The sequence below is a fragment of the Anomalospiza imberbis genome, unplaced genomic scaffold (assembly GCF_031753505.1).
Source record: "Anomalospiza imberbis isolate Cuckoo-Finch-1a 21T00152 unplaced genomic scaffold, ASM3175350v1 scaffold_43, whole genome shotgun sequence".
NCBI lineage: Eukaryota > Metazoa > Chordata > Aves > Passeriformes > Viduidae > Anomalospiza > Anomalospiza imberbis.
In genome coordinates this window covers 211,753-236,498 of record NW_027100039.1, presented here as the reverse complement: position 1 = coordinate 236,498, position 24,746 = coordinate 211,753, and the positions used below count along the sequence as shown (strand labels likewise).

General features: G+C 46.9%; 2 protein-coding genes across 3 annotated transcripts in view; both read right to left on the bottom strand.

The window, feature by feature from the left end:
- The window catches only part of LOC137466707 (uncharacterized), a 122,137-nt gene that overhangs the window by 45,270 nt on the left and 52,121 nt on the right, over positions 1-24,746 (bottom strand). The window lies entirely within an intron of this gene.
- COX6B1 (cytochrome c oxidase subunit 6B1) lies at positions 1,070-13,078 on the bottom strand. 2 transcript variants are annotated; one of them, XM_068178437.1, is made up of 4 exons: positions 12,947-13,078; positions 10,316-10,432; positions 2,858-2,958; positions 1,070-1,202 (listed from the first exon to the last, which is right to left on the bottom strand). In XM_068178437.1, the coding sequence occupies exons 2-4, from the start codon at positions 10,419-10,421 to the stop codon at positions 1,149-1,151; spliced, it is 261 nt and encodes an 86-aa protein (XP_068034538.1). In that variant the 5' UTR covers positions 10,422-10,432; positions 12,947-13,078; the 3' UTR covers positions 1,070-1,148. The 2 variants fall into 2 exon arrangements, with proteins under 2 accessions (XP_068034538.1, XP_068034539.1); XM_068178438.1 differs by having other exon boundaries at positions 10,316-10,424; positions 12,948-13,078.

The window sequence follows — 24,746 nt, the reverse complement described above, 5'->3', positions numbered from 1 at the left end:
GGGGTCATGGTGTCACCTGTGGGTCATGGTGTCACCTGTGGGTCATGGTGTCACCTGTGTGGGGTCATGGTGTCACCTGTGGGTCATGGTGTCACCTGTGGGTCATGGTGTCACCTGTGGGGTCACTGGTGTCACCTGTGGGTCATGGTGTCACCTGTGGGTCATGGTGTCACCTGTGGGTCATGGTGTCACCTGTGTGGGGTCATGGTGTCACCTGTGGGTCACTGGTGTCACCTGTGGGGTCATGGTGTCACCTGTGGGTCATGGTGTCACCTGTGGGTCACTGGTGTCACCTGTGTGGGGTCATGGTGTCACCTGTGTGGGGTCATGGTGTCACCTGTGGGTCACTGGTCCCCAAACCCCCCCAGATGTCCCCAGACCCCCCCGAGATGTCCCCAAACCTCCCCAGATGTCCCCAGATGTCCCCAAACCCCCCCAGATGTCCCCAGACCCCCCCGAGATGTCCCCAAACCCCCCAGATGTCCCCAGATGTCCCCAAACCCCCTCAGATGTCCCCAAACCCCCCAGATGACTCCAAACCCCCCCAGATGTCCCCAAACCTCCCCAGATGTCCCCAAATGTCCCCAAACCTCCCCAGATGTCCCCAGATGTCCCCAAACCTCTCCAGATGTCCCCAGATGTCCCCAGATGTCCCGATGTCCCCAAGCCCCCCCAGATGTCCCCAGATGTCCCCAAACCTCCCCAGATGTCCCCAACCCCCCCCCCCAGATGTCCCCAACCCCCCCAGATGTCCCCAAACCCCCCCAGATGTCCCCAAACCTCTCCAGATGTCCCCAAACCCCCCCGAGATGTCCCCAGATGTCCCCAAACCCCCCCAGATGTCCCCAGATGTCCCCAGATGTCCCCAGACGTCCCCAGACGTCCCCAGGACCGAGCGCCAGGCCCAGTTTTTAACCCTTTATTGGTGTCCCCTCCCGGGGTTTGGGGTGGGGTGGGTGACATCCGTGTCCCCTCGCCGGGTAGGGGGTGGGTGACATCCGTGTCCCCTCGCCGGGGTGGGGTGGGTGACATCCGTGTCCCCTGGCCGGGGTGGGGTGGGTGACATCCGTGTCCCCTGGCCGGGTGGGTGACAGCGGCGTCCCCTGGCCCCGCGCGGCGTCCCCGGCGTCGCCGGCGTTGGGGACAGCTCAGATCTTGCCGGGGAAGGTCCCCTCGTCACGGGCGTCGTCCCACGAGCTCACCTGGGGGACAGCGGGGGGACGTTGGGGACAGCGGGGGACATTTGGGGACACCTTGGGGACAGCGGGGACACCTTGGGGACACTGGGGACACCTTGGGGACATTGGGGACACCCTGGGGACATTGGGGACACCCTGGGGACATTTGGGGACATTGGGGACACCCTGGGGACATTGGGGACACCTGGGGGACAGCGGGGACACCTTGGGGACATGGGGGTCACCCTGGGGACATTGGGGACACTGGGGACATTTGGGGACATTTGGGGACACCTTGGGGACATTGGGGACACTGGGGACATTTGGGGACATTGGGGACACCTTGGGGACATTGGGGACATTTGGGACATTGGGGACATTTGGGGAGGCCTTGGGGACATCGGGGGCATTGGGGACACCCTGGGGACATTTGGGGACACCCTGGGGACATTGTGGACACTTTGGGAACATTGGGGACGTCTAGGGACATTGGGGACATTTGGGGACATTGGGGACGTCTAGGGACATTGGGGACATTTGGGGACATTGGGGACATTGGGGACGTTTGGGGAGACCTTGGGGACATTGAGGACACCCTGGGGACACTGGGGACATTTGGGGACACCTTGGGGACATTTGGGGACATTGGGGACACCCTGGGGACATTTGGGGACACTGGGGACACTGAGGACATTGGGGACACCCTGGGGACATTTGGGGACATTTGGGGACACCTTGGGGACACTGGGGACATTTGGGGACACTGGGGACACCCTGGGGACATTGGGGACATTGGGGACATTGGAAGGGGTTGGGGACATCAGGGGTGGGGTTTGGGGACATTGGGGACACTCTGGGGACGTTGGGGACATTGAGGACACCCTGGGGACATTGGGGACACTGGGGACATTTGGGGACACCTTGGGGACATCGGGGGGGTTGGGGACACCTTGGGGACATTGGGGACACCCTGGGGACAGTGGGGACACCCTGGGGACACCTTGGGGACATTGGAGGACATTGGGGACATTTGGGACACCTTGGGGACATTGGGGACACCTTGGGGACATTGGGGGGACATTGGGGGACATCGGGGGGGGTTGGGGACACCTTGGGGACATTTGGGGACGTTTGGGGACATTTGGGGACACCCAGGGGCCAGCACTCACCCAGGAGCTGGGACACTCTGGGGACATTGGGGACATTTGGGGACACCTTGGGAACACTGGGGACATTGGGGACATTTAGGGACACTGGGGGATACCCTGGGGACATTTGGGGATATTGGGGACACCTTGGGGACACCTTGGGGACATTTGGGGACAATTGAGGACACTGGGGCCAGCACTCACCCAGGAGCTGGGGCACTCTAGGGACATTGGGGACACTGGGGACATTTGGGGACACCTTGGGGACATTGGGGACACCCTGGGGACATTTGGGGACACCTTGGGGACATTGGGGACGTCTAGGGACATTGGGGACACCCTGGGGACATTTGGGGACACCTTGGGGACACCTTGGGGACATTTGGGGACACTGGGGACACCCTGGGGACATTTGGGGACGTTTGGGGACACCCTGGGGACATTGGGGACACCCTGGGGACATTTGGGGACACCTTGGGGACACCTTGGGGACATTTGGGGACATTTGGGGACACTGGGGCCAGCACTCACCCAGGAGCTGGGGCACAGGGATGTGTAGACGCGGAAGTACCACTGGCACGGGGCGGCATCGGCGCCGCGGGCGTCCATGGCGCGCTGGCACCGCTGGAAGTCTGGGGACACGGGGACATCGGGGACGTTGGGGACATTGGGGACATCGGGGACATTGGGGACACTGGGGGGATTTGAGGACATTTGGGGACACTGGGGACATTGGGGACACTGGGGGGATTTGAGGACATTTGGGGACACTGGGGACATTGGGGACATTGGGGACATTGGGGACATTGGGGACATTGGGGGGATTTGAGGACATTTGGGGACATCGGGGATGTTGGGGACATTGGGGACATTGGGGACATTGGGGACATTGGGGACATTAGGAACATCAGGGACATCAGGGATGTTGGGGACATTGGGGGGATTTGGGGACATTGGGGACATTGGGGTGACACCGGTGGCATCGGCGCCGCGGGCGTCCATGGCGCGCTGGCACCGCTGGAAGTCTGGGGACACGGGGACATCGGGGACATTGGGGACATTGGGGACATTGAGGGGACATTGGGGACATTTGGGGACACTGGGGACATTGGGGACATTGGGGACATTGGGGACACTGGGGACATTTGGGGACATTTGGGGACATTCGGGACGTTGGGGACATTGGGGACACTGGGGACGATGGGGACATTGGGACACTGGGGACATTGGGGACACTGGGACACTGGGGACATTGGGGACGTTTGGGACATTGGGGACATTTGGGGACATTGGGGACATTGGGGACATTTGGGGACATTGGGGACATTGGGGACATTGGGGACATTTGGGGACATTGGGGACATTGGGGACATTTGGGGACATTGGGGGGATTTGAGGACATTTGGGGACATTGGGGATGTTGGGGACATCGGGGACATTGGGGACACTGGGGACATTGGGGACACTGGGGACACTGGGGACACTGGGGACACTGGGGACATCGGGGACATTGGGGACATTGGGGACATTGGGGACACTGGGGACATTGAGGGGACACCAGGGCAAGGTTTTGGGGATAAAACCCCCAAATTTGGGGATTTTTTTTGGGAATTTTGGGGTTTTTTTTGGGGTTTCCCAGGTGAATTTTGGGAGTTTTGGGGATAAAAACCCCAAATTTGGGGATTTTAGGGGATTTTTTTTGGGTTTTTTGGGGGGAATTTGGGGGATTTTGGGGTTTTTGGGGTTCCCGGGTAAATTTTGGGGAAGATTTTGGGGATAAAAACCCCAAATTTGGGATTTTTTGGAGAATTTTGGGGTTTTTTTGGGGTTTCCCAGGTGAATTTTGGGGAAGATTTTGGGGATAAAAACCCCAAATTTGGGGATTTTGGGGGATTTTTTGGGGGTTTTTTGGGGTGAATTTGGGGGATTTTGGGTTTTTTGGGGTCCCCAGGTCAATTTTAGGGAAGATTTTGGGGATAAAAACCCCAAATTTGGGATTTTTCTGGGGAAATTTTGGGGTTTTTTGGCGTTCCCCAGGTGAATTTTGGGAGTTTTGGGGAAGATTTTGGGGATAAAAACCCCAAATTTGGGATTTTTTGGGTAAATTTTTGGGATTTTTGGGGTTTCCCAGGTGAATTTTGGGAGTTCTGGGGAAGATTTTGGGGATAAAAACCCCAAATTTGGGGATTTTGGGGGATTTTTTGGGTTTTTTTGGGGTAAATTTGGGGGATTTTGGGTTTTTTGGGGTCCCCAGGTCAATTTTGGGGTGAATTTCGGGGATTTTGGGGTGAATTTTGGGCATTTTGGGCCATACCCAGGTAGTTCTGCCAGCAGTTCCGGGTCTGGTTCTGCTGGGAGCAGAGCCCAAAAAAACCCAAATTTGGGGATTTTGGGGGATTTTTTGGGGTTTTTTGGGGTGAATTTGGGGGATTTTGGGTTTTTTGGGGTCCCCAGGTGAATTTTGGGGTGAATTTGGGGGATTTTGGGGTGAATTTGGGGGATTTTGGGCCATACCCAGGTAGTTCTGCCAGCAGTTCCGGGTCTGGTTCTGGTTGGGGAAGCGGCAAAAAAACCCAAATTTGGGGATTTTGGGGGATTTTTTTGGGGTTTTTTTGGGGTGAATTTGGGGGATTTTGGGTTTTTTGGGGTTCCCAGGTCAATTTTGGGGTGAATTTCGGGGATTTTGGGGTGAATTTGGGGGATTTTGGGGTAAATTTCGGGGATTTTGGGGTGAATTTTGGGGATTTTGGGAGTTCTGCGGAAGATTTTGGTGATAAAAACCCCAAATTTGGGGATTTTGGGGGATTTTTTTGGGGGTTTTTTGGGGTGAATTTGGGGGATTTTGGGGTTTTTGGGGTCCCCAGGTGAATTTTGGGGAAGATTTTGGGGATAAAAACCCCAAATTTGGGGATTTTGGGGGATTTTTTTTGGGGTTTTTTGGGGTGAATTTGGGGGATTTTGGGTTTTTTGGGGTCCCCAGGTCAATTTTGGGGTGAATTTCGGGGATTTTGGGGATTTTGGGCCGTACCCAGGTAGTTCTGCCAGCAGTTCCGGGTCTGGTTCTGGTTGGGGAAGCGGCAAAAAAAACCCCAAATTTGGGGATTTTGGGGGATTTTTTTGGGGTTTTTTTGGGGTGAATTTGGGGGATTTTGGGTTTTTTGGGGTCCCCAGGTCAATTTTGGGGTGAATTTCGGGGATTTTGGGGTGAATTTTGGGCCATACCCAGGTAGTTCTGCCAGCAGTTCCTGCTCTGGTTCTGCTGGGAGCAGAGCCCAAAAAAACCCAAATTTGGGGATTTTGGGGGATTTTTTTGGGGTTTTTTGGGGGGAATTTGGGGGATTTTGGGTTTTTTGGGGTCCCCAGGTCAATTTTGGGGTGAATTTTGGGGATTTTGGGGTGAATTTGGGGGATTTTGGGGTAAATTTCGGGGGATTTTGGGGTGAATTTTGGGGATTTTGGGAGTTCTGGGGAAGATTTTGGGGATAAAAACCCCAAAATTGGGGTTTTTGGGGGATTTTTGGGTTTTTTTGGGGTGAATTTGGGGGATTTTGGGGTTTTTTGGGGTTCCCAGGTGAATTTTGGGGGATTTTGGGGATAAAAACCCCAAATTTGGGATTTTTTTTGGGGAATTTTGGGGTATTTTGGGAGTTCTGGGGAAGATTTTGGGGATAAAAACCCCAAATTTGGGGATTTTGGGGGATTTTTTTTGGGTTTTTTGGGGTGAATTTGGGGGATTTTGGGTTTTTTGGGGTTCCCAGGTCAATTTTGGGGTGAATTTCGGGGATTTTGGGGTGAATTTCGGGGATTTTGGGGCATTTTGGGCCATACCCAGGTAGTTCTGCCAGCAGTTCCGGGTCTGGTTCTGGTTGGGGAAGCGGCAAAAAAAACCCCAAATTTGGGGATTTTGGGGGATTTTTTGGGGTTTTTTGGGGTGAATTTGGGGGATTTTGGGTTTTTTGGGGTCCCCAGGTCAATTTTGGGGAAGATTTTGGGGATAAAAACCCCAAATTTGGGGATTTTGGGGGATTTTTTTTGGGGTTTTTTGGGGTGAATTTGGGGGATTTTGGGGTTTTTGGGGTCCCCAGGTGAATTTTGGGGTGAATTTCGGGGATTTTGGGGTGAATTTGGGGGATTTTGGGCCATACCCAGGTAGTTCTGCCAGCAGTTCCTGCTCTGGTTCTGCTGGGAGCAGAGCCCAAAAAAAACCCAAATTTGGGGATTTTGGGGGATTTTTTTGGGGTTTTTTGGGGTGAATTTGGGGGATTTTGGGTTTTTTGGGGTCCCCAGGTGAATTTTGGGGTGATTTTGGGGATAAAAACCCCAAATTTGGGATTTTTTTGGGGAATTTTGGGGTTTTTTGGGGTTTCCCAGGTGAATTTTGGGGAAGATTTTGGGGCTAAAAACCCCAAATTTGGGGATTTTGGGGGATTTTTTTGGGGGTTTTTGGGGTGAATTTGGGGGATTTTGGGGTTTTTGGGGTCCCCAGGTGAATTTTGGGGAAGATTTTGGGGATAAAAACCCCAAATTTGGGATTTTTTGGGTAAATTTTTGGGATTTTTTGGGGTTTCCCATGTCAATTTTGGGAGATTTGGGGAAGATTTTGGGGATAAAAACCCCAAATTTGGGGATTTTGGGGGATTTTTGGGGTTTTTTTTTGGGGGAATTTGGGAATTTTGGGTTTTTTGGGGTCCCCAGGTGAATTTTGGGGAAGATTTTGGGGATAAAAACCCCAAATTTGGGATTTTTTTGGGGAATTTTGGGGTTTTTTGGGGTTTCCCAGGTGAATTTTGGGGAAGATTTTGGGGCTAAAAAACCCAAATTTGGGGATTTTGGGGGATTTTTTTGGGGTTTTTTGGGGTGAATTTGGGGGATTTTGGGTTTTTTTGGGGTTCCCAGGTGAATTTTGGGGGGAATTTGGGGGATTTTGGGGTGAATTTTGGGGATAAAAACCCCAAATTTGGGATTTTTTTTGGGAATTTTGGGGTATTTTGGGAGTTTTGGGGAAGATTTTGGGGACAAAAACCCCAAATTTGGGGATTTTGGGGGATTTTTTTTGGGGTTTTTTGGGGTGAATTTGGGGGATTTTGGGTTTTTTGGGGTCCCCAGGTCAATTTTGGGGTGAATTTCGGGGATTTTGGGGTGAATTTGGGGGATTTTGGGCCGTACCCAGGTAGTTCTGCCAGCAGTTCCGGGTCTGGTTCTGCTGGGAGCCGAGCCCAAAAAACCCCAAATTTGGGGATTTTGGGGGATTTTTTTTGGGGTTTTTTGGGGTGAATTTGGGGGATTTTGGGTTTTTTGGGGTCCCCAGGTGAATTTTGGGGTGAATTTCGGGGACTTTGGGGTGAATTTGGGGGATTTTGGGGTAAATTTCGGGGATTTTGGGGTGAATTTTGGGATTTTGGGAGTTTTGGGGAAGATTTTGGGGATAAAAAACCCCAAATTTGGGGATTTTGGGGGATTTTTTTTGGGGTTTTTTGGGGTGAATTTGGGGGATTTTGGGTTTTTTGGGGTCCCCAGGTCAATTTTGGGGAAGATTTTGGGGATAAAAACCCCAAATTTGGGGATTTTGGGGGATTTTTTTTGGGGTTTTTTGGGGTGAATTTGGGGGATTTTGGGGTTTTTGGGGTCCCCAGGTGAATTTTGGGGGGAATTTGGGGGATTTTGGGGGTGAATTTTGGGGATAAAAACCCCAAATTTGGGATTTTTTTTGGGAATTTTGGGGTATTTTGGGAGTTTTGGGGAAGATTTTGGGGATAAAAACCCCAAATTTGGAGATTTTGGGGGATTTTTTGGAGTGAATTTGGCGGATTTTGGGTTTTTTGGGGTCCCCAGGACAATTTTGGGGTGAATTTTGGGGATTTTGGGGTGAATTTGGGGGATTTTGGGGTAAATTTCGGGGATTTTGGGGTGAATTTTGGGGATTTTGGGAGTTCTGGGGAAGATTTTGGCGATAAAAAACCCCAAATTTGGGGATTTTGGGGGATTTTTGGGGTTTTTTGGGGAGAATTTGGGGGATTTTGGGGTTTTTGGGGTCCCCAGGTGAATTTTGGGAAGATTTTGGGGATAAAAACCCCAAATTTGGGATATTGTTGGGGAATTTTGGGGTTTTTTGGGATTTCCCAGGTGAATTATGGGGTGATTTTGGGGATAAAACCCCCAAATTTGGGGATTTTGGGGGATTTTTTGGGGGTTTTTTGGGGTGAATTTGGGGGATTTTGGGGTTTTTGGGGTCCCCAGGTGAATTTTGGGGAAGATTTTGGGGATAAAAACCCCAAATTTGGGATTTTTTGGGTAAATTTTTGGGATTTTTGGGGTTTCCCAGGTCAATTTTGGGAGTTTTGGGGAAGATTTTGGGGATAAAAACCCCAAATTTGGGATTTTTTGGAGAATTTTGGGGTTTTTTTGGGGTTTCCCAGGTGAATTTTGGGGAAGATTTTGGGGATAAAAACCCCAAATTTGGGGATTTTGGGGGGATTTTTTTGGGGTTTTTTTGGGGTGAATTTGGGGGGATTTTGGTTTTTTTGGGGTCCCCAGGTGAATTTTGGGGTGAATTTCGGGGATTTTGGGGTGAATTTGGGGGATTTTGGGCCATACCCAGGTAGTTCTGCCAGCAGTTCCTGCTCTGGTTCTGCTGGGAGCAGAGCCCAAAAAAAACCCAAATTTGGGGATTTTGGGGGATTTTTTTGGGGTTTTTTGGGGTGAATTTGGGGGATTTTGGGTTTTTTGGGGTCCCCAGGTGAATTATGGGGTGATTTTGGGGATAAAAAACCCCAAATTTGGGATTTTTTTGGGGAATTTTGGGGTTTTTTGGGGTTTCCCAGGTGAATTTTGGGGAAGATTTTGGGGCTAAAAACCCCAAATTTGGGGATTTTGGGGGATTTTTTTGGGGGTTTTTGGGGTGAATTTGGGGATTTTGGGGTTTTTGGGGTCCCCAGGTGAATTTTGGGGAAGATTTTGGGGATAAAAACCCCAAATTTGGGATTTTTTGGGTAAATTTTTGGGATTTTTGGGGGTTTCCCATGTCAATTTTGGGAGTTTTGGGGAAGATTTTGGGGATAAAAACCCCAAATTTGGGGATTTTGGGGGATTTTTTTGGGGTTTTTTTTGGGGGGAATTTGGGGGATTTTGGGTTTTTTGGGGTCCCCAGGTGAATTTTGGGGAAAATTTTGGGGATAAAAACCCTAAATTTGGGATTTTTTTGGGAATTTTGGGGTATTTTGGGAGTTCTGGGAAAGATTTTGGGGATAAAAACCCCAAATTTGGGGATTTTGGAGGATTTTTTTGGGGTTTTTTGGGGGGAATTTGGGGGATTTTGGGTTTTTTGGGGTCCCCAGGTCAATTTTGGGGTGAATTTCGGGGATTTTGGGGCATTTTGGGCCATACACAGGTAGTTCTGCCAGCAGTTCCGGGTCTGGTTCTGGTTGGGGAAGCGGCAAAAAAAACCCCAAATTTGGGGATTTTGGGGGATTTTTTTGGGGGTTTTTTTGGGGTGAATTTGGGGGATTTTGGGTTTTTTGGGGTCCCCAGGTGAATTTTAGGGGATTTTGGGGCTAAAAAACCCCAAATTTGGGATTTTTTGGGGAATTTTGGGGTTTTTTTGGGGTTTCCCAGGTGAATTTTGGGGAAGATTTTGGGGATAAAAACCCCAAATTTGGGGATTTTGGGGGATTTTTTTGGGGTTTTTTGGGGTGAATTTGGGGGATTTTGGGTTTTTTGGGGTCCCCAGGTCAATTTTGGGGTGAATTTTGGGGATTTTGGGGTGAATTTGGGGGATTTTGGGCCATACCCAGGTAGTTCTGCCAGCAGTTCCGGGTCTGGTTCTGGTTGGGGAAGCGGCAAAAAAAACCCCAAATTTGGGGATTTTGGGGGATTTTTTTTGGGGTTTTTTGGGGTGAATTTGGGGGATTTTGGGTTTTTTGGGGTCCCCAGGTGAATTTTGGGGTGAATTTCGGGGATTTTGGGGTGAATTTTGGGGATTTTGGGCCGTACCCAGGTAGTTCTGCCAGCAGTTCCGGGTCTGGTTCTGGTTGGGGAAGCGGCTGTCGAACGGCGCCGTCTTGTAACGACCCAGCTTGGCCCGGATGTCCTCTGCCATGGCTAATTAGCATAATTAACCGCCTTAATTAGCACCTCCCCACTCCTTAAGGGCCCTCGGGGCAGCGTTAATTAGCGGCCCGAGGGGGTTAATTGGGCGTTAATTGGGGTGGGAAGCGTTAAGGAGTTGAGCCTGGGGTGTGCTCTGGGAGTTGCTAATTAAGATAATTAGCAATTAATCAATTAACTCGGCAATTAATTAACAGGTTGATGGGTTAATTAATTAATAAGCAGCTAAAGAATTACCCTAGCGGGTTAATTACGGTTCCACACTGGTAATTAGCTCATTACCTGTTAATTAATCACGCAGCCCGACAAATATAAATATAAATAACGGAATATAAAACCGCAAAAGTAATAAGAAATCGTTAATGGTGCTAATTAACATCTAATTAATTAATTAGCACACTAGTTAGCACTCAATTAATTAGCTTCCAAGCCAATTAATCAATTAGTTAATCAGCTGTTAATTAATCCCACCCTGCAACAATCAACAACAGCGACCACTCCAACAGAAAATAAAACTAAAAAGGAGAAACAATTTGCATTAATTATGCAAATTAACAGCTAATTAGCCAGCTAAATAACCGGTCGGCACCTCGTTAATGAATTATGAACCTGGTCTGTTAATTAGCTCGTTAATTATTAATTAGCCCCACCCTGCAATGAGAAATTAGGGAGAAAAACAAAAGTGGAAGCAACAGACTGGGAGCTCATTAATTATGCAAATCAGCAATTAAGCAATCAGGGATCAGGTTGATTGCCACCTGGGTAATTAATTATCAGCTCAGCCCGCTAATTACCTCATTAATCGCTAATTAACCCCACCCACCAACGACTATTAAAAGAATAAAACAAAAGAGCAGACAGCAAAGACTGAGAGCTCATTAATTATGCAAATTAGCTGCTAATTAATTAGCTAACAAACTGGTTAGCACCTAATTGGCCCATTATTATTTCGGCTTGCTAATTAGCTCATTAATTACTAATTAACGCCACCTAACGAGGCCAAGCAAGGCACCAAAACGAGAGTGAGAGCAGCACACTGGAAGCCTCGTTAATTATGCAAATTAGCAGCTAATTAATGAGCTGTCAGCTCGGCTAGCAGCTGGCTGGTTAATTAGCGGCCCAGCCTGTCAATCAGCTCGTTAATCGCTAATTAGCCTCCCCCAGCAGCCCCAGAGGGAACGCCAATGGGAGCGGCAGGAATTAATTATGCAAATGAGCAGCGGCTGAATTAGCATAACGCGGCCCCGCCCTCCCAGTTCAAACCAGTTCAAACCGGTTCAAACAGGTTTTAAACCGGTTTAAACTGGTCAAATTCCAGTCCAATCCCAGTTTAGACCAGTTTAAACCAGTCCAATCCCAGTTCAAACCGGTTCAAAGCGGTTTAAACCAGTTTAAACTGGTCTAATCCCAGTTCAAACCAGTTTAAACCAGTCCAATCCCAGTTCAAACCAGTTTAAACCAGTCTAATCCCAGTTCAAACCAGTTCAAACCGGTTCAAACTGGTTTAAACTGGTTCAAACCAGTCCAATCCCAGTTTAGACCAGTTTAAACCAGTCCAATCCCAGTTTAAACCAGTCCAATCCCAGTTTAAACCAGTCCAATCCCAGTTCAAACCAGTGCAATCCCAGTTCAAACTGGTTCAAACCAGTTTATCCCAGTTCAAACCGGTTTAAACCGGTCCAATCCCAGTCCAATCCCAGTTTAAACTGGTCTAATCCCAGTTCAAACTGGTTTTAAACTGGTTCAAACCAGACCAATCCCAGTCCAATCCCAGTTTAGACCAGTTTAAACCAGTTTAATCCCAGCTCAAACCAGTTCAAAGCGGTTCAAACCAGTTTAAACTGGTCCAAACCCAGTTTAAACCAGTCCAATCCCAGTTCAAACCAGTTTAAACCAGTCCATCCCAGTTCAAAGCGGTTTAAACCAGTTCAAACTGGTCCAATCCCAGTCCAATCCCAGTTCAGACCAGTTTTAAACCAGTTTAATCCCAGTTCAAACCGTTCAAACCAAACCAGCCAGTCCAAACCAGTAACCCCAAATCCTCTCCCAGTCCATCCCAGTCCATCCCAGTTCAATCCCAGTTCAATCCCAGTTCATCCCAGTCCATCCCAGTTTATCCCAGTTCAATCCCAGTCCATCCCAGTTCAATCCCAGTCCATCCCAGTTTATCCCAGTTCAATCCCAGTTCATCCCAGTCCATCCCAGTTCAATCCCAGTCCATCCCAGTTTATCCCAGTTCAATCCCAGTTCATCCCAGTCCATCCCAGTTCAATCCCAGTTCATCCCAGTTCATCCCAGTTCAATCCCAGTCCATCCCAGTCCATCCCAGTCCATCCCAGTTTATCCCAGTTTATCCCAGTTCATCCCAGTCCATCCCAGTTCCATCCCAGTCCATCCCAGTCCCTCCCAGTTCATCCCAGTTCATCCAGTTCATCCCAGTCCATCCCAGTCCCTCCCAGTTCATCCCAGTTCCATCCCAGTCCATCCCAGTCCATCCCAGTTCATCCCAGTACGTCCCAGCTCTCAAAGTCACTTTCACCCCCGCTCGCCGCTCGCCGGAACCAACGAGTCACGCCGGAAGCGACAGAGCTGCCGGAAGTGACGTCACGGAAGGCCACAGAGCGCCGGTTCCGGGCCGGAGCGTCTCCTCTGGGGGGAAAATGGCGGCGGCGAGTCCGCCGGAAGTGACGAATTCGGCCCCAAAAATCCGCGGTTTTACCCCAAAATCCCCGGTTTTTACCCCAATTTCCCCATTTTTACCCAAAATCCACGGTTTTTACCCCAAAAACCGCGGTTCTACCCAGAAACCAATTTTTTTTTACCAAAAATCGCCATTTTTTAACCCAATTTCCCCATTTTTAACCAAAATCCCCATTTTTAACCCCAATTTACCCATTTTTACCCAAAATCCCGGTTTTTATCCCAATTTCCCCATTTTTACCCAAAATCCCCGGTTTTCACCCCAATTTCCCCATTTTTACCCAAAATCCCCGGTTTTTACCCCAATTTCCGCATTTTTACCCAAAATCCCCGGTTTTAACCCCAAAAATCCCAATTTTTTCCAAAAATCCCCATTTTTACCCCAAAAACCCCATTTTTAACACCAATTTCCCCATTTTTACCCAAAATCCCCATTTTTACCCCAAAAATCCCCGGTTTTTACCCAAAATCCCCGATTTCATCCCAATTTCCCCATTTTTAACCCCAATTTCCCCTTTTTTACCCAAAATCCCCGTTTTTTACCCCAAAAAACCGCGGTTCTAACCAGAAACCAAATTTTTTTACCAAAAATCGCCATTTTTTAACCCAATTTCCCCATTTTTAACCACAATCGCCATTTTTATCCCCAAAATCCCGGTTTTTACCCCAAATTTCCCCATTTTTACCCAAAATCCCCATTTTTTAACCCCAATTTCCCCATTTTTACCCAAAATCCCCGTTTTTTTACCCCAATTTCCCCATTTTTACCCAAAATCCCCATTTTTACCCCAATTTCCCCATTTTTACCCAAAATCCCATTTTTTAACCCCAATTTCCCCATTTTTACCCAAAATCCCCGTTTTTAACCCCAATTTCCCCGGTTTTTACCCAAAATCCCCATTTTTTACCCCAATTTCCCCATTTTTACCCAAAATCCCCATTTTTTACCCAAATTTCCCCATTTTTACCCAAAATCTCCATTTTTTTATCCAAAATCCCCGGTTTTTACCCCAATTTCCCCATTTTTACCCAAAATCCCCGGTTTTTACCCCAATTTCCCCATTTTTTACCCAAAATCCCCATTTTTCACCCCAATTTCCCCATTTTTACCCAAAATCCCCATTTTTACCCAAAATCCCCGGTTTTTACCCCAATTTCCCCGTTTTTTCCCCAAAATCCCCGGTTTTTACCCCAATTTCCCCATTTTTATCCCAAAAATCCCCATTTTTACCCAAAATCGCCATTTTTTTTACCCAAAATCCCCGGGTTTTACCCCAAAAATCCCAATTTTTTCCAAAAATCCCCATTTTTCCCCAAAATCCCCGGTTTTTTGCCCCAATTTCCCCATTTTTACCCCAAAAATCCTCATTTTTATCCAAAATCCCAGGTTTTTACCCCAAATCCCCGGTTTTTACCCCAATTTCCCCATTTTTCCCCAAAATCCCCATTTTTTACCCCAATTTCCCCATTTTTACCCAAAATCCCCATTTTTAACCCCAATTTCCCCATTTTTACCCAAAATCCCCGGTTTTTACCCCAATTTCCCCATTTTTACCCAAAATCCCGGTTTTTGCCCCAATTTCCCCATTTTTACCCAAAATCCCCATTTTTTACCCCAATTTCCCCATTTTTCCCCAAAATCCCCGGTTTTTACCCCAATTTCCCCATTTTTTTACCCAAAATCCCGGTTTTTACCCAAATTTCCCCATTTTAACCCAAAATCCCCATTTTTTACCCCAATTTCCCCAGTTCTACCCAAAATCCCCATTTTTAACCCCAATTTCCCCATTTTTACCCCAAAAATCCCCATTTTTACCCAAAATCCCCATTTTTAACCCCAATTTACCCATTTTTACCCAAAATCCCCGTTTTTTTACCCCATTTTCCCCATTTTTACCCAAATTCCCCGGTTTTTACCCCAATTTCCCCATTTTTACCCAAAATCCCCGGTTTTTACCCCAATTTCCCCATTTTTACCCAAATTCCCCGGTTATTACCCCAAATTTCCCCATTTTAACCCAAAATCCCATTTTTAACCCCAATTTCCCCATTTTTACCCAAAATCGCCATTTTTTTATCCAAAATCCCGGTTTCACCGCAAAATCCCCATTTTTTACCCAAAATCCCCGGTTTTTAACCCCAAAAATCCCATTTTTTTCCAAAAATCCCCATTTTTACCCAAAATCCCCATTTTTAACCCCAATTTCCCCATTTTTACCCAAAATCGCCATTTTTAACCCCAAAAATCCCCATTTTTTACCCAAAATCCCCGGTTTCACCCAAAAATCCCCATTTTTTACCCCAATTTCCCCATTTTTACCCAAAATCCCCATTTTTACCCCAAAAACCGCGGTTCTACCCAGAAACCAAATTTTTTACCAAAAATCGCCATTTTTTAACCCAATTTCCCCATTTTTAACCACAATCGCCATTTTTATCCCAAAAATCCCCGGTTTTCACCCCAATTTCCCCATTTTTACCCAAAATCCCCATTTTTTACCCCAATTTCCCCATTTTTACCCAAAATCCCCGGTTTTTACCCCAATTTCCCCATTTTTACCCAAAATCCCCAGTTTTTACCCCAATTTCCCCATTTTTATCCAAAATCCCCGGTTTTTACCCCAATTTCCCCATTTTTCCCCAAAATCCCCATTTTTTACCCCAATTTCCCCATTTTTACCCAAAATCCCCGGTTTTTACCCCAATTTCCCCATTTTAACCCAAAATCGCCATTTTTTTACCCAAAATCCCCGGTTTTTCACCCCAAAATCCCCATTTTTTACCCCAATTTCCCCATTTTTACCCAAAATCCCCGTTTTTCACCCCAATTTCCCCATTTTTACCCAAAATCCCCGGTTTTTACCCCAATTTCCCCATTTTTACCCAAAATCCCCATTTTTTAACCCAAATTCCCCATTTTTACCCAAAATCCCCATTTTTACCCCAATTTCCCCATTTTTACCCAAAATCCCCATTTTTTAACCCCAATTTCCCCATTTTTACCCAAAATCCCCATTTTTACCCCAAATTTCCCCATTTTTACCCAAAATCGCCATTTTCCACCCCAATTTCCCCATTTTTACCCCAAATCCCGGTTTTTACCCCAATTTCCCCATTTTTTACCCAAAATCCCCATTTTTAACCCCAATTTCCCCATCTTTCCCCAAAATCCCCATTTTTTACCCCAAAATCCCCATTTTTTACCCCAATTTCCCCATTTTTCCCCAAAATCGCCGTTTTTTACCCCAATTTCCCCATTTTTACCCAAAATCCCCGGTTTTTACCCCAATTTCCCCATTTTTACCCAAAATCCCCATTTTTAACCCCAATTTCCCCATTTTTACCCAAAATCCCCGGTTTTTACCCCAATTTCCCCATTTTTACCCAAAATCCTCGTTTTTTTACCCCAATTTCCCCATTTTTAACCCAAAATCCCCATTTTTAACCCCAAAAATCCCCATTTTTTACCCAAAATCCCCGGTTTCACCCAGAAATCCCCATTTTTAACCCCAATTTCCCCATTTTTACCCAAAATCCCCGGTTTTTACCCCAAAAACCGCGGTTCTACCCAGAAACCAATTTTTTTACCAAAAATCGCCATTTTTAACCCCAATTTCCCCATTTTAAACCAAAATCGCCATTTTTATCCCAAAAATCCCCGGTTTTTACCCCAATTTCCCCATTTTTACCCAAAATCGCCATTTTTTTATCCAAAATCCCCGGTTTTTACCCCAAAATCCCCATTTTTACCCAAAATCTCCGGGTTTTACCCCAAAAATCCCAATTTTTACCAAAAATCCCCGGTTTTACCCAAAATCCCCGGTTTTAACCCCAAAAATCCCAATTTTTACCCTAAATCCCCGGTTTTTACCCAAAATCCCCGGGTTTTACCCCAAAAATCCCAATTTTTACCAAAAATCCCCGCTTTTACCCCAAAAATCCCCATTTTTACCCCAATTTCCCCATTTTTACCCAAAATCCCCATTTTTTAACCCCAATTTCCCCATTTTTACCCAAAATCCCCGGTTTTTTACCCCAATTTCCCCATTTTTCCCCAAAATCCCCGGTTTTTACCCCAATTTCCCCATTTTAACCCAAAATCCCCATTTTTTACCCCAATTTCCCCATTTTTACCCAAAATCGCCATTTTTCACCCCAATTTCCCCATTTTTACCCAAAATCCCCATTTTTTTGTCCCAATTTCCCCCATTTTTACCCAAAATCCCCATTTTTCACCCCAATTTCCCCATTTTTACCCAAAATCCCCATTTTTTAACCCCAATTTCCCCATTTTTACCCAAAATCCCCATTTTTTACCCCAATTTCCCCATTTTTACCCAAAATCCCCATTTTTACCCCAATTTCCCCATTTTTACCCAAAATCCCCGGTTTTTACCCCAATTTCCCCCATTTTTTTACCCAAAATCCCCATTTTTAACCCCAATTTCCCCATTTTTACCCAAAATCGCCATTTTTATCCCAAAAATCCCCGGTTTTTACCCCAAATTTCCCCATTTTTACCCAAAATCTCCATTTTTTTACCCAAAATCCCCGGGTTTTACCCCAATTTCCCCATTTTTACCCAAAATCCCTGTTTTTAACCCCAATTTCCCCATTTTTACCCAAAATCCCCGGTTTTTCGCCTCAATTTCCCCATTTTTACCCCAAAATCCCCATTTTTTTCCCAAATTCCCCAATTTTTACCCAAAATCCCCCATTTTTTACCCCAATTTCCCCATTTTTACCCAAAATCCCCGGTTTTTAACCCCAAAAATCCCCATTTTTTACCCAAAATCCCCATTTTTACCCCAATTTCCCCATTTTTACCCAAAATCCCCATTTTTACCCCAATTTCCCCGTTTTTACCCAAAATCCCCATTTTTACCCCAAATTTCCCCATTTTTACCCAAAATCTCCGGGTTTTACCCCAAAAATCCCAATTTTTACCAAAAATCCCCATTTTTACCCCAAAATCCCCGGTTTTTACCCCAATTTCCCCATTTTACCCAAAATCCCCGGTTTTTACCCCAATTTCCCCATTTTTACCCAAAATCGCCATTTTTTTATCAAAAATCCCCGTTTTTAACCCCAAAATCCCCATTTTTAACCCAATTTCCCCATTTTTTACCCAAAATCCACGGGTTTACCCCAAAAACCGCGGTTCTACCCAGAAACCAAATTTTTTTACCAAAATCGCCATTTTTTAACCCAATTTCCCCATTTTTAACCAAAATCGCCATTTTTATCCCAAAAATCCCCGGTTTTTTACCCCAAATTTCCCCATTTTTACCCAAAATCTCCATTTTTTTATCCAAAATCCCCGGTTTTTACCCCAATTTCTCCATTTTTACCCAAAATCCCCATTTTTAACCCCAATTTCCCCTTTTTTTACCCAAAATCCCCGGTTTTTACCCCAATTTCCCCATTTTTACCCAAAATCCCCATTTTTAACCCAAATTTACCCATTTTTACCCAAAATCCCCATTTTTAACCCCAATTTCCCCATTTTTACCCAAAATCCCCATTTTTTACCCCAATTTCCCCATTTTTACCCAAAATCCCCATTTTTAACCCCAATTTCCCCATTTTTACCCAAAAATCCCCATTTTTTACCCCAATTTCCCCATTTTTACCCAAAATCCACGGGTTTACCCCAAAAACCGCGGTTCTACCCAGAAACCAAATTTTTTTACCAAAAATCGCCATTTTTTAACCCAATTTCCCCATTTTTACCCAAAATCGCCATTTTTTATCCCAAAAATCCCCGGTTTTTACCCAAATTTCCCCATTTTTACCCAAAATCTCCATTTTTTTTATCCAAAATCCCCGGTTTTTACCCCAAAATCCCCATTTTTACCCAAAATCCCGGTTTTTACCCCAATTTCCCCATTTTTACCCAAAATCCCAATTTTTAACCCCAATTTCCCCATTTTTACCCAAAATCCCCGATTTTTACCCCAAAATCCCCGGTTTTTACCCCAATTTCCCCATTTTTACCCAAAATCCCCGGTTTTTAACCCCAATTTCCCCATTTTTACCCAAAATCGCCATTTTTTACCCAAAATCCCCGGTTTTAACCCCAAAAATCCCATTTTTTCCAAAAATCCCCATTTTTACCCAAAAACCCCATTTTTAACCCAAATTTCCCCATTTTTTAACCCAAAATCCCCGGTTTTTACCCCAATTTCCCCATTTTTAGCCAAAATCGCCATTTTTTTATCCAAAATCCCCGGTTTTTAACCCCAAAATCCCCATTTTTACCCCAATTTCCCCATTTTTACCCAAAATCCACGAGTTTACCCCAAAAACCGCGGTTCTACCCAGAAACCAAATTTTTTTTACCAAAAATCGCCATTTTTTAACCCAATTTCCCCATTTTTAACCCCAATTTCCCCATTTTTACCCAAAATCCCCGGTTTTTACCCCAATTTCCCCATTTTTACCCAAAATCCCCATTTTTTACCCCAATTTCCCCATTTTTACCCAAAATCCCGGTTTTTACCCCAATTTCCCCATTTTTCCCCAAAATCCCCATTTTTAACCCCAATTTCCCCATTTTTACCCAAAATCCCCATTTTTTACCCCAATTTCCCCATTTTTACCCAAAATCCCCATTTTTTTACCCCAATTTCCCCATTTTTTTACCCAAAATCCCCGGTTTTTACCCCAATTTCCCCATTTTTACCCAAAATCCCCATTTTTTGTCCCAATTTCCCCATTTTTACCCAAAATCCCCATTTTTCACCCCAATTTCCCCATTTTTACCCAAAATCCCCCGTTTTAACCCCAATTTCCCCATTTTTCCCCAAAATCCCCATTTTTACCCCAATTTCCCAATTTTTACCACAAAAATCCCCGGTTTTTTACCTCAATTTCCCCATTTTTACCCAAAATCCCCATTTTTATCCCAAAAATCCCCGTTTTTACCCCAAATTTCCCCATTTTTACCCAAAATCTCAATTTTTTTATCCAAAATCCCCGGTTTTTACCCCAATTTCCCCATTTTTACCCAAAATCTCCATTTTTTTATCCAAAATCCCCATTTTTTACCCCAAAATCCCCATTTTTACCCAAAATCTCCATTTTTTTTATCCAAAATCCCCGGTTTTTACCCCAATTTCCCCATTTTTACCCAAAATCTCCATTTTTTTATCCAAAATCCCCATTTTTTACCCCAAAATCCCCATTTTTACCCAAAATCTCCATTTTTTTATCCAAAATCCCCGGTTTTTACCCCAATTTCCCCATTTTTACCCAAAATCCCCATTTTTAACCCCAATTTCCCCATTTTTACCCAAAATCCCCGGTTTTTACCCCAATTTCCCCATTTTTACCCAAAATCCCCGGTTTTTGCCTCAATTTCCCCTCGGCGCGCTCTGAGGGCACTTCCGCCCGGAAGTGGGCGTGGCTTCAGCGTCAGGCAAGATGGGCGCATGCGCGGGGTCCTGTTGGGGGAAGCCATGGTTGTGACGTCACTTCCTGTTCCGGCACAGGCGCGCGAGCCCCGCGTGGAGAAAGCGGCGATGAGGCCGGGTGGGAACTGGGACAAACTGGGACAAACTGGGATGGACTGGGAGGGACTGGGATGGGAACTGGGATGGACTGGGAGGGACTGGGATGGAAACTGGGGACGAACTGGGACAAACTGGGAGGGACTGGGAGGGATTGGGAGGGAACTGGGACAAACTGGGAGGGGACTGGGATGGACTGGGACGGACTGGGATGAACTGGGATAAACTGGGATGGACTGGGATGAACTGGGATGGACTGGGATGGACTGGGATGAACTGGGATGGACTGGGGTGGAACTGGGAGGGAACTGGGATTGAACTGGGAGGGAACTGGGACAAACTGGGAGGGAACTGGGACGAACTGGGATGAACTGGGAGGAACTCGGAGGGAATTGGGAGGAACTGGGAAGGAACTGGGACGAACTGGGATGGACTGGGAGGGAACTGGGATAAACTGGGATTGAACTGGGAGGGAACTGGGACAAACTGGGAGGGAACTGGGATGAACTGGGACAAAGTGGAGGGACCCGGGAGGAACTGGAGGGAACTGGGACAAACTGGGATGAACTGGGATGAACTGGGAGGGAACTGGGATGGATTGAGGGGGAACTGGGACAAACTGGGAGGAATTGGGAGGGAATTGGGAGGAACTGGGAAGGAACTGGGACGGCCTGGACAAACTGGGATGGACTGGGATGAACTGGGAGGGAACTGGGAGGAACTGGGAGGGAACTGGGATGGACTGGGACAAACTGGGATGGACTGGGATGGACTGGGATGAACTGGGATTGAACTGGGATGAACTGGGATGAACTGGGATTGAACTGGGATGGACTGGGATGAACTGGGAGGGACCGGGATGAACTGGGATGGACTGGGAGGGAACTGGGACAAACTGGGAGGAAACTGGAGGGAATTGGGAGGAACTGGGAAGGACTGGGACGTACTGGGACAAACTGGGATGGACTGGGACAAACTGGGAGGGAACTGGGAGGGAACTGGGAGGAACTGGGATTGAACTGGGACAAACTGGAGGGAACTGGGAGGGAACTGGAGGAACTGGGAGGGAACTGGGTTAAACTGGGACAAACTGGGACGGAACTGGGACGGAACAGAGATGGACTGGGATTGAACTGGGAGGGAACTGGGATAAATTGGGATTGAACTGGGAGGGACTGGGAGGGAACTGGGAGGAACTGGGAGGGACTGGAATGGACTGGGAGGGAACTGGGATTGAACTGGGACAAACTGGGAGGGACTGGGATGAACTGGGTTATACTGGGAGAGGCATTGGAGCCAAACTGGGAGCACTGGGAGCCTCCAGGGCCACTCCCAGTCCCTCCCAGTATAACCCAGTATAACCCAGTCCCTCTCCCAGTTCATCCCAGTATAACCCAGTTCATCCCAGTCCATCCCAGTTCATCCCAGTATAACCCAGTATAACCCAGTCCCTCTCCCAGTTTCATCCCAGTCCATCCCAGTCCATCCCAGTTCAATCCCAGTCCATCCCAGTTCAATCCCAGTTCATCCCAGTTCAATCCCAGTTCATCCCAGTTCAATCCCAGTCCATCCCAGTTCAATCCCAGTCCATCCCAGTCCATCCCAGTTCATCCCAGTCCATCCCAGTCCATCCCAGTCCATCCCAGTTCAATCCCAGTTCATCCCAGTATATCCCAGTCTGACCAGTTCCCCACAGGTTTCAGCCCCCGGGGGGGACGCGGCGGCTTCCGAGGCAGAGGTGAGTCCCAGTATAAACCAGTACAAACCAGTATAAACCAGAAATTGCAGGGCTTCCTGTACTGGGAACCCCAGTTTATCCCAGTTTATCCCAGTATAACCCAGTCCCTTCCCAGTTTATCCCAGTATAACCCAGTTTATCCCAGTCCCCTCCCAGTTTATCCCAGTTTATCCCAGTATAACCCAGTCCCTTCCCAGTTTATCCCAGTATAACCCAGTTTATCCCAGTACAACCCAGTCCCCTCCCAGTTTATCCCAGTATAACCCAGTTTATCCCAGTTTATCCCAGTATAACCCAGTTCCCCTCCCAGTTTATCCCAGTTTATCCCAGTTCTCCTCCCAGTTTATCCCAGTTTATCCCAGTTTATCCCAGTATAACCCAGTTCCTCTCCCAGTTTATCCCAGTTTGTCCCAGTTTATCCAGTATAACCCAGTTCCTCTCCCAGTTTATCCCAGTTTATCCCAGTTTATCCCAGTTTTATCCCAGTTCCCCTCCCAGTTTGTCCCAGTTTATCCCAGTATAACCCAGTCCCCTCCCAGTTTATCCCAGTTTATCCCAGTATAACCCAGTTTATCCCAGTTTGTCCCAGTTTATCCCAGTATAACCCAGTTCCTCTCCCAGTTTATCCCAGTATAACCCAGTTTATCCCAGTTTATCCCAGTTTATCCCAGTATAACCCAGTTCCTCTCCCAGTTTATCCCAGTTTATCCCAGTTTATCCCAGTTTATCCCAGTATAACCCAATTCCTCTCCCAGTTTATCCCAGTTTATCCCAGTTTATCCCAGTTTATCCCAGTCCTCTCCCAGTTTGTCCCAGTTTATCCCAGTTTATCCCAGTTTATCCCAGTATAACCCAGTTTATCCCAGTTTATCCCAGTTTATCCCAGTTTATCCCAGTATAACCCAGTTCCCCTCCCAGTTTATCCCAGTTTATCCCAGTTTATCCCAGTATAACCCAGTTCCCCTCCCAGTTTATCCCAGTTTATCCCAGTTTACCCCAGTTTATCCCAGTTTATCTCAGTGTAACCCAGTTCCTCTCCCAGTTTATCCCAGTATAACCCAGTCCCCTCCCAGTTTATCCCAGTTTATCCCAGTTTACCCCAGTTTATCCCAGTATAACCCAATTCCCCTCCCAGTTTATCCCAGTTTATCCAGTATAACCCAGTTCCTCCCCCAGTTTATCCCAGTTTATCCCAGTATAACCCAGTTTTGTCCCAGTTTATCCCAGTTTTTATCCCAGTATATCCAGTCCCCTCCCAGTTTATCCCAGTTTATCCCAGTATAACCCAGTTCCCCTCCCAGTTTATCCCAGTTTATCCCAGTATAAACCCAGTTCCTCCCCCAGTTTATCCCAGTTTATCCCAGTATAACCCAGTCCCCTCCCAGTTTATCCCAGTTTATCCCAGTTTATCCCAGTATAACCCAGTTCCTCTCCCAGTTTATCCCAGTTTATCCCAGTATAACTCAGTCCCCTCCCAGTTTATCCCAGTTTATCCCAGTTTGTCCCAGTTTATCCCAGTATAACCCAGTTCCCCTCCCAGTTTATCCCAGTTTATCCCAGTCCTCTCCCAGTTTATCCCAGTCCTCTCCCAGTTTATCCCAGTTTATCCCAGTATAACCCAGTCCCCTCCCAGTTTATCCCAGTTTATCCCAGTTTATCCCAGTTTATCCCAGTATAACCCAGTTCCCCTCCCAGTTTATCCCAGTTTATCCCAGTATATCCCAGTATAACCCAGTCCCCTCCCAGTTTATCCCAGTTTATCCCAGTTTATCCCAGTATAACCCAGTTCCCCTCCCAGTTTATCCCAGTTTATCCCAGTTTATCCCAGTTTATCCCAGTATAACCCAGTTCCCCTCCCAGTTTATCCCAGTCCTCTCCCAGTTTATCCCAGTTTTTGTCCCAGTTTATCCCAGTTTATCCCAGTATAACCCAGTTTTTGTCCCAGTTTGTCCCAGTTTATCCCAGTTATATCCAGTTTATCCCAGTTTATCCCAGTATAACCCAGTTTATTCCAGTTTATCCCAGTTTATCCCAGTATAACCCAGTTCCCCTCCCAGTTTATCCCAGTTTATCCCAGTTTATCCCAGTATAACCCAGTTTATTCCAGTTTATCCCAGTTTATCCCAGTTTACCCCAGTTTATCCCAGTTGACCCAGTTCCCCTCCCCCGCAGGTTCCCGGTTTCCCTCCCAGGTTGCCCTTCCAGGTTGCCCAGTTGCCCTCCCAGGTTGCCCAGTCCCTCCAGTTGCCCACTTGCCCAGTTGCCCTCCCAGGTTGCCCACTTGCCCCGGTTTGCCCTCCCAGTTGCCCAGTCCCTCCCAGTTGCCCACTTGCCCCGGTTGCCCTCCCACTTGCCCGGGGCAGTGCAG

Coding starts and splice junctions, on each gene's coding strand:
- COX6B1 (XM_068178437.1), bottom strand. CDS start 10,421: ATGGCAGAGGACATCCGGGCCAAGCTGGGTCGTTACAAGACGGCGCCG. Junction 2,959..10,315: donor CTGCTGGCAGAACTACCTGG/GTACGGCCCAAA, acceptor CCGTGTCCCCAG/ACTTCCAGCGGTGCCAGCGC. Junction 1,203..2,857: donor CCCTGTGCCCCAGCTCCTGG/GTGAGTGCTGGC, acceptor GCTGTCCCCCAG/GTGAGCTCGTGGGACGACGC.